At 59.8% G+C, this 9,013-nt stretch overlaps 1 protein-coding gene across 1 annotated transcript in view; it reads left to right on the forward strand.

The window, feature by feature from the left end:
- DEDD2 (death effector domain containing 2) overlaps nucleotides 1-9,013 on the forward strand; it is a 12,092-nt gene continuing 3,079 nt past the window's right edge. Inside the window, exons 1-3 of the mRNA XM_004710361.2 lie at nucleotides 1-328; nucleotides 2,132-2,254; nucleotides 4,289-4,429. Of these exons, the coding sequence (XP_004710418.1) occupies nucleotides 1-328; nucleotides 2,132-2,254; nucleotides 4,289-4,429 (592 nt within the window). The remainder of the gene's footprint in view (nucleotides 329-2,131; nucleotides 2,255-4,288; nucleotides 4,430-9,013) is intronic.

Below are 9,013 nucleotides of genomic sequence, written 5' to 3' on the forward strand. Positions count from 1 at the left end.
ATGGCGCCGCCCGGACCGACCCCGGCCCCGAGCTGGGAAGAGGACGAGTGCCTGGACTACTACGGGATGCTGTCGCTGCACCGCATGTTCGAAGTGGTGGGCGGGCAGCTGACCGAGTGCGAGCTGGAGCTGCTGGCCTTCCTGCTGGACGAGGCGCCCGGCGCCGCTGGCGGCCTGGCGCGCGCGCGCAGCGGCCTGGAGCTGCTGCTGGAGTTGGAACGTCGAGGCCAGTGTCAGGAGAGCAACCTGCGTCTGCTGAGACAACTCCTGCGCGTGCTGGCCCGCCAGGACCTGCTGCCCCACCTGGCACGCAAGAGGCGCCGGCCAGGTACTGGCGCTGGGAGGGACCCACCTGGCAGCCGGTGGCAGCCTGATGCCCTGCTAGGGGCTGTGCCTTATCAGACAGCCGAGTCCCGCCCCGTCCCCCTCCCCTCCCCTCCCCTCGGCAGGACTCACCAGGAGGAGGTGTAGTTTTGAAAGAGGCAAGCTCGTGGAATTTGACCAGGTCAATCAGAATGGTTATGGACCCTGTTGAACGTTTATAAGTCAAGCCAGACACAGTGACAAGCCCTTCCTGGGAGTTGTCCTCCTTGACACCCCCTTACCCCCACCCCCGGGTGGCTGGCCTAGTGGTTAATGTTATTCAGCAGTTTGAAACCAGCCATAGAAACCAGATAAGACTTTCTACTCCCTTGAAGTGTTAAATGTCAGGAACGCACGCTGTCCACTCAGCCAGTCCTATAGGGTCGCTGTGAGTCAGAGTTGACTCGATGGCATTGAGGGTTTTGAGTCTTTTTTTTTTTTTTGGAGAGCCACCCTGTAGTTCTATGAAGAAGTTCTGTCCCTTGGCCCCCCACCCCCCGAAAAATCAGGGAAGGCACCGGGTTCAGAAACGTGACGTATACTGCTCCCCTGTGAGAATGGCCAGCCACTGGGCTACAAGTGGCTCTTCTGTTTATAGGGGTGGGGGAATAGCACCATAGAAACAGCAGCGTGGTTTTGCAATAGGGTTACCCAAAGAGGGCACAGGCCTGTTGATTGCATCCCCAAAGCCAGTCTGGACCAGCGTGAGCAGTCGTGCTTGGGACTGCTTGGGTTGCCGAGAGTTGGAATCGACTAGACAGACGGCAAACCTCTGTAGATTAAAATAGCAATGGAATCCGGAGCCAGGGAGCAGGGAGGCCTCCTGAGGCCGGGTGACCTATGAAGACCTTTCTGAGAAGGTACCGTTTGAACTGACGTGGCACAGGAGGCTGTGAGGCATCTGAGGGGAGAACATTTCAGGCAGAACCCTGATCCGAGCACGAGCTTGACGTTCTAAGAGACCAGTGCGGCAGGAGTCGGGGCCTGGGGGGCAGGGCTGGGGTGGGGGTGAACTTGGCATTGTAAGAGGCCAGAGTGGCAGGACCAGAGTAGGCCAGGCAAGGGCAGAGAGGAAGGTGAGAAGCCACATCGTTTGGGGCTTGCAGATAACCAGAGCTCAGAAGTGTGGGAGCCAGAATTTACACCCAGGCTGGCAGGTCTCCAGAGTTCCTGCCCTTAACACTACGGGGAGGAGAGCAGACCTGGGAGGGCAAGGAGGTAAGAGGGTTCCAGGTGACCAGCAGCGCTGTGCACACCCAAGTGTCATGTGCTCTGGAGCCCTTGGCTGGATTATCAGAGGTGGGGGAGGGGGGGCATGAGCAAACCCAGGAGACTGGGAAAAGGTAGCTCAGGGGAAAGGTACACGTTGTCCTTGGAGCAATGTGTCTGGGGTCCGGCCCAGAAGAGAAGGCTCGGGGAGTCTACCCAGAAGCCTGCTTTTACTCTCTGGGGCCCTCAGGACCTGGAGAGCGGTTGGTGAGGGACCAGGGCCCTCACTGGGATTCTGACTGTGACCTCTCGGATAGGATAGCCCTGATAGTGTGACCTGCTGTCGAGATGGGCTGGGTGACCCCAAGAGGCCAGGAGCTCTTTGTCTCCGGAGGCTGCTGAACAAGGAGGGGCTGGGCAGGAGGTGTTTGAGAGGAAGTGGGTAGGTGGGCTGTGAGCCCTGGTGAAGCTGGGCACCGGGGTCCTTCAGGCGGGATGCTGGGCGCTGGGCCTTGGGGGAAGGAGGCTGTGAGCGCTTCTCTCCAATCCTCTTTCCCAGTGTCTCCAGAACGCTACAGCTACGACACTTCTAGCTCTTCAAAGCGGGCAGAGGGCAGCTGCCGCCGTCGCCGACGCCACTCAAACACTTCCTCAACTTCTCAGCAGGGCCAGTGGGAGACAGGTAAGGCCAAAGGGTGGGCGTGAGGGCAGCTGCACCCTGCTGAACCACACCACACCCATCCTGACTTCTCTGGGAGGAGGCCTGTGGAGTCATCCCGCCTCATCTCCGTGTGCGTGCGAGTACGTGTTTGGGGTGTGACTAGAGCAGCACGTGTCCGGCAGCCACACGGAAAGGCATTTCATGTGGTTTCGTCTGTGAGCTGGGTGGATGGCTCACAGTGGCTGTGCTCAGGTTCAGGTGTCTGAGATTTAGCCATGTTGATACCAGTAGTTCCCATTGGTGTCTCTACCACAGTGCTCTGATTGCTCCAGGAAGGAGCCCTGGTGGCATAGTGGTTATAAGTTGGGCTGCTAACATCAAGGTCAGCAGTTCGAAACCACCAGCCGCTCCATGGGAGAAAGAGGAGGCTTCCTACACTTGTGAAGGTTAGTCTCAGAAACCCACAGGGGCAGTTCTTCACCATTCCACAGGGTCACAAGCATTGGAATCGACTCAATGTGAGTTTTGAGTTTTAATTTCTTCAGCTTCTACCCCTTTTCCACGCCCCAACATCCAGAAGCATTGGGGGTTCTGGACAGCGCACATGGGCCTCTCTGCTCCCCAGGTCCAGCAGCTTTTAATATCTGGCCACTCAGGCTTTGCATCTGCACGCTGCACGTGTGTGTGTGTGTGTGTGTGTGTGTGTGTGTGTGTGTGTGTGTGTGTGTGTTTGCTGCTGTGGAGAGAACGTTTGATCATTTGTTTACGGTAGCATCTGTGTTGTGCGTTAAAAGGAAGGTTCTATCCTCGAATCGTTAGTGAACCTTGCTTCCCGACAACCATTCCTTGTTCGGGGGCTCAGTCAAACCCGGTGGTTTGACTCCCATTGGAGTGTGCGCAGTGCCGACTTTCTCATCTTACCCTTTCCGATGGAGGAGTTTGACGTTGTTTTCCTCTCTTGAGCATCACTCGGTCACCTGCGTGGTCCTTTCTGTCTACTGTGTTCATTGTCCACTAGCCATTCTTTATTATGACCCCATTGGCTACTTCCTGCTGCCCTCAATCTTCTGGGAGTGCTTTCTACCACGGGGTGCTGTTGATGGCCCGGGCTTGCGCAGACTTCGGCCCCCAGCCCTGGCTGTGGTTTTCCTCAAGGAGTCCTGGTCTCTGCTAGAGGCCAAGCTCTGGAGACGCAGCTCCGGGCCCTGAGGGTGCCGAGGGCTTCTGGAGTCTCAGAGCAAGGAGTTGGGCTTGCAAACAGCTCAAGTCAAAATGAACATCTTGGGGGCTTTTTTTCCCCCTGGTGTGCTGGGAAAGTTCTTTGGATAACCTTGCTATGTGGAACTTTGTTTGGCTTTATTCTACAATAGTAATCGCAGTCCCCGTGTCACTGTTGACCACATCCAAGTCCCCCAGAGGATTTGCTCTCGGCCCTCCCGCGGTCTTCATTCAGAACGGGTCCCACTGAGACGGCCCGGGCAGAGTGCTCTTCTACCTCGCTCAGGTGGCGAGTCACATCCTGCTAAGTCCATTTGTTTCTGTTGGTGAGATTAGGGTTATTACCCACCCCCTTCCAGGATTCAAGCCAAGACTGAAGTACACACGGGGGTTCTCAGGAGTCTCGTTTCCATCATGGTCACCCCACCAACCTGTTTCGAACCATCTATCCCGTGTTTCCTTCTGTGGGAATCAGGCAGCGTCTGTGTCGACGCCCGCTCCCCTCCCTTGGCCGCCCGGGAGCAGCAGGCTGCAGACCCCTGGGGGGCTCTGTGCCAGGCTTCCCCGGACACCCACCCTGACTGTCACTCTCAGTACAGCTCTCCCCAGCCCTGACACGCCAGTGAGCACACCATGGTTCCTCTAGGCACAAACTGGAGGTGTGGGCTGCTGGGGCATTCAGTGGACACTCAGGTGATACCAGGCTGCACTCCTCAGCTGAGACAAGGCAGGGGTTCACCGTAGGTGGCCGATCTCCTAGACCAGCCTCCAGCTCTCTCCCACCTTGCTGCTCCACCTGCCACCTGTCCTCAGCCCACTTCACCCTTCTCTCTACAGGCTCCCCCCCAACCAAGCGGCAGCGGCGGAGTCGGGGCCGGCCCAGCGGTGGGGCCCGCTGGCGGCAGAGAGGGGCATCAGCTGCCTCCCGGGAGCGGAGGAAGTCAGCCAGGTCCCCCTCAGAAGGCAAAGTGACCTGTGGTAGGTGCCTGTGGTTCTTGTGGAGTTCAGCATAGCACCCAGGGCCGGAGTCTGAGTGAGGCAAAGCTGGTGCTTGTCTGGGCTATGACGTGTAAGGGCGGGCACCAGCTCTCGTGCCCCCACCCTCCCATTCCAGACAGCAGAGGCCTGTCCTTGCTGTTGCCGTCTCGCTGGTCCACATTGTGTGTCACCGCCTCCAGGAAGCTTTCCCTGACAACCCTGTCTCCACTATCAGTGTTTACCCAGCAAAGGGCACGGGGCTCGCTGCTCCCCACTCGCCTCCTCTGCAGCGTGGGGTGCTGGAGGGATAAAGAGCAAGGGCTCGGAGCTAGGCTGCCTGTCATGTCCCTCTGACCCTGAGCAGGCGGCCCCTCCCCATGCTGCCCTGTCTGCAGACTGCAGCGGCCAGTGGTGCCGGTCCTCAGACCTTGCCGTGGAGAAACTGTATTCCTGGCAGGAGGTGGCAGGGGGAGTGCAGGATTGTTCGGGGGCTCAGGCTGTCCAGAGTGGAGACTGTGTGTGCTGGGGGGGAAGGGGTGGGCAGAAGTGTGAGCTTTGTTTTGGGGGCCAGGGGCGTTCGTCCATGTGTTCCTTATCACCGAGCAGCCTTTCAGAGCAGGCACCGTTGCAGGCACTTTGGACTCAGAATTGGGCCAGGAGGGGAAAGGGATGGTCGGGAAGACAGATCCCTGCAGATTGAGCAGCAGGTCCTGTGAGGTCGGGGGTGAGTGGGAGGGGACAGGGAGTCGTTAGTGCCCCCCTGCCTGCCCCCCAGCTCTGGGGGAGCACCTCCAGGAGGACTGGACTGCAGGTCGGGGGAGGGAGGAGCCTCGGGAACATGGAGAGAAGGGCTCTGGGGAGGAAGCCTGGGTGAAGCTGCTTCTCGGGACCCAGTGAGAGCTGAGCGGTGGGTGCGCAAGCTGGGCGTGTGAGTGGAGCCAGACCTCGCTGTGCTGAGCTGTCCCCGCTCGTGGGGGAGCGCAGATAGGGTGCGGAGTGCTCTGGAGGAGCGTCCTGTCCCATGGATGGGGCTAGCTAGCCTGCCTTCCATCCTGGAACAGCTCCTGGCCGACAAACAGTAAGTAACACGCCCAAGGCAGGCAGCGATTACCAGAGCCACCAGGCTGGCTCTGCTTGTGGGTCTGTGGCTGGGTCTTGGGGGCAGGGGACAGGGCAGGTGAACAGGTCTGACTGCTGACTCACCCGGAGGGGGTGGGTAGGGAGATGGGTGGGGCACTGCCATTGGCACCCCTGTTTTCCCTCTGGCTAGTGGGGAGGGCCTCATTTCAGTGGGGCCTGGTCCCCAGGCTAGAAGGAGGCCTCTCTTGTCATTCCATCTGTGACAGCTGGCAGGGTCAGCTTGCTGCCATCCTGGGGGATGGAACTAGTGTCAGCTCCCGTGTGTGTGTGTGTGTGTGTGTGTGTGTGTGTGTGTGTGTGTGTGTGTGTAAGAGAGAGAGAGAGGGGAAAAAGGGGTTTGGAGCTTCCAGGCTCAGCTCCAGGGCCCTCCCGGGGTACGGTGCTGGGTGTGTTCACTGCCAGAGCTGACCCTGAGCTTAAGTGCTCAAGACTGCCCGGGGCAGAGGCAGCATCTCCCCTGTGCAAAGGAGGAAGGACTGGCTAGTCTCAGGTGCTGAGTGGCCCAGGCCGAGCTGGCCTGACCCGTGTCTTCCAGAGCTCAGTTGCTGTGGGCTTGCTGCACCTGGGTGTGCGGAGCGTGCGCGGCAGGGCTGGAGCTCCTGTGCTAGTGAGAGGAGAAAGGCAGAGGCTCCTGGCCTTTCAGAAGCTGATTCCAAGACGGGAGGGGGGGTGGGGGGGTGTTTCAGGGGAGAGGGGAGGTGCTGTTTGCACAGAGGGTTCTAGGGAGGCACACGGGGGGCGCCCAGCATTCCCCCAGCCCGGGGTGGTCAGGGGATGCCAGGAGGCTGGAGGGGAGCCAGCAAGGGTGCCTCTTGGGAGGGGAGGGGAGGAGCAACAGCCAGCAGGTCCTGCAGGGCCTGGTCACTTGGGAAAGGGCAATGCTTTTCTTCAAAGGGTGGAAAGCCACTGGGGGCTTTCAATGGCAGGATCAGCTGCCCCCTGACACCACCCCCCCCCTTTCCCTCTGGCAATATCAGAAGCATCTGGACTGACTAGAAGGGCTAGGGACCCATCTCCAGGCTCCAGGGGAGGCCCACTCGGCTGGGCCGCTCCTGTCTGGGTGCTCAGGTGTTTTGGAGCCTGGGCTATAGGTTTTTCTCATCGTGTATCTGTAATCGAGAAAAACGCTTAAGAAATCCGACCCCCAGCACATCAAAAAAGAGGGAGCTAGTCCTCACCCTCAAATGCCTCACCCACCAGCGTTCCTTCCTCGAATGGCCTCTTAAATGGGAAGGCTCTGAAATGTAAGCCCCGCCCAGTGGGCACAGCGCCCCTCCCTCTTCTCACGTGACTTCCTGTGCTGCTCTGTCTCCCTGGAGCCCAGCTGTCCTGTGGCCCGTCCCAAAGACTGACTTTGGCCGCCTGCTCCCTGCGGTTGGTGCGATGTAATGCCTTTCCCTGCCCCTCCGCCCGCCCCGCTGTCCTGAAATTGGTAGCAGGAGCTCCAGGGCTTGGACCAGGTTCAGCTGTGATGTTCCATTGCCGCGCTCACTTCCCAGGTGGTGCTGTTGGGTCCCTCTGGTCTGTCAGGAAGCCCGCAGTGTCCGCTCAGGTTCTCGGCCTTTGTGGCACCTGTTCCTTAGTGCATGCTGGACTCGGCTGCCCTGTGTCCTGGGGGAGGGAGGGAGGAGGGGCTCCCACAGAGGCTCAGAGCCCCAGTTTCCCAGGGAAGTACAAGCCGGCGCTGTTTCACCCCAAGTCTGGAAGTCCCCCCCTCTCCTCCAGCACTGCTTCCAGGGCAGATCCTGCCAGGATCCGTGCAGGGCGCCCCCAGCCCAGGAGCCACCGACACACCAGTGCGTTCACCAGGCCCCTCCATCCCTCCCTCTGCCCCTCGGAGGGATGGAGCATGTGGGCGGGGGTAGAAGATGTTGGGGTTCCTCCTGAGTTTGGAGCACAGGAGCCTCTCCCCTCTGAGGAGGTGTGCCCACTGCCAGCCCCCTGCCAGCCCGGGGACATTTCCCCACAGGTGTCAGTCACAGTGAGAGGAGGAGAGGGGCCAGGTCACAGTGCTGAGCCCTGTGCCCCGCCCCCCCCCCCCCACAACAACCCCCCCCCCCCCCCCACTCCCCCAGCGCTCACAGCGCTAGACACCAAGGTAGAACCTGCCTTAGTGTGGACTGTGTCCTTGTCATGCCAACCGACCTGGGTGGTCCCGAGTCCCCCAGCCCAGTGACTGCCTCTTAAGGTGCTTGGTGATGGGCACTGTGTCCGTGGATGTACACTTGTTCCTAGCACCTTCCTCAGATGTACAAGTGTTCTGTGTGTGTCTGCTCTCCTGCCCCGCCCCACACCCTCTTTGTGCGTCTCGCCTGTCTGTGTCCACTCAGTCACAGTGGTTTGGTCTCACTGTTGCTGCAGGACTCTGTGTGTGTGTGTGTGTGTGTGTGCGCGCGCGCGCACGCTGAGTGCTGAGCATTACTGCCGTTTGCTCTTCTCTACCTGCCAGTGGCCCCTTGGCCCTGGCCATGTTGTGCTGCCCCGCCCCACCCCCACCTCGTGCTGCTTTCCCCTCCCCCAATTCCATACGTTCCACTTGCTAGTGATTTACCCCCTCACCGCTGGTCACTATCAAAGGCTGATTCTGTGTCAAGCTCCCTGGCCTCTCATGAGAATGACCTCACGTGTGCTGGGCTTCTTGTGACTGATGTCATCCCCTCAGCTCAGCGCTCTCCGGCTTCGGGGACATGCTCATGGTGAGAAGGGCTCTTCAAAGAGTGGGTGAACGATGGATTTAAAAGGACGAGTGCACCCCCACCCCCACCCCAGCCACCTCTGAAATCTCTGAGATGGAGGGCTGCACAGTATTCCGCCTGTTCGTCCCCTGCCGGCCGCTGGGGTCATTCTGCTCCCTGCTCCTGTGAGCAGGGGTGTGCACATGCATATGTCTGTGCCGGGGCTCCTTTTCCTCTAGGCCACGTCCCTGGAAGTGGGATTGTGGATCATGGAGTAACCCTGGTCTGCACTGTGGGAGGAAAGCCTCACCCCTGGGAGGGTGAATGAGGAGGTCGCATCCCCAGCACGCCAGCTTGACCCCTTCAGTCTGCGTTATAACTCACTCTCCTGATTTTGTCTCCTGCACTGCAGGAGATCTTTAATTAAGCATTTATGTGTACATGTGCGGTGTGCATGGTGACAGGCACAAACAGGCAGGATGCGTATGGGCCCCGGCTGGGGAGCCAGATCCCCTGGTTGGAATCCCAGTTAGGCCGTTTCCTGCCTGCATTGTTGCCTTAGGCAGGTGGCTCAACCTCCATGCTGCTGTCTCCCAGCTGCCACGAGGGCGTCTTGGCTGGGAGCACCGGCAGTGTGGAGCGCTGAGGCAGCCAGCCGGGCCGGAGCCCCCAGTGTCCGCCGTACCTGCCGTGGCGTGCACGGACCTGGGCTAGAGCCCAGACTCAGACACGAGGCGTCCACGCACCTCCCCACGGCTGCCTGTCTGTC

Source organism: Echinops telfairi, unplaced genomic scaffold (assembly GCF_000313985.2).
Source record: "Echinops telfairi isolate 266 unplaced genomic scaffold, ASM31398v2 ScPeMD7_655;HRSCAF=1070, whole genome shotgun sequence".
NCBI classification, from domain to species: domain Eukaryota; kingdom Metazoa; phylum Chordata; class Mammalia; order Afrosoricida; family Tenrecidae; genus Echinops; species Echinops telfairi.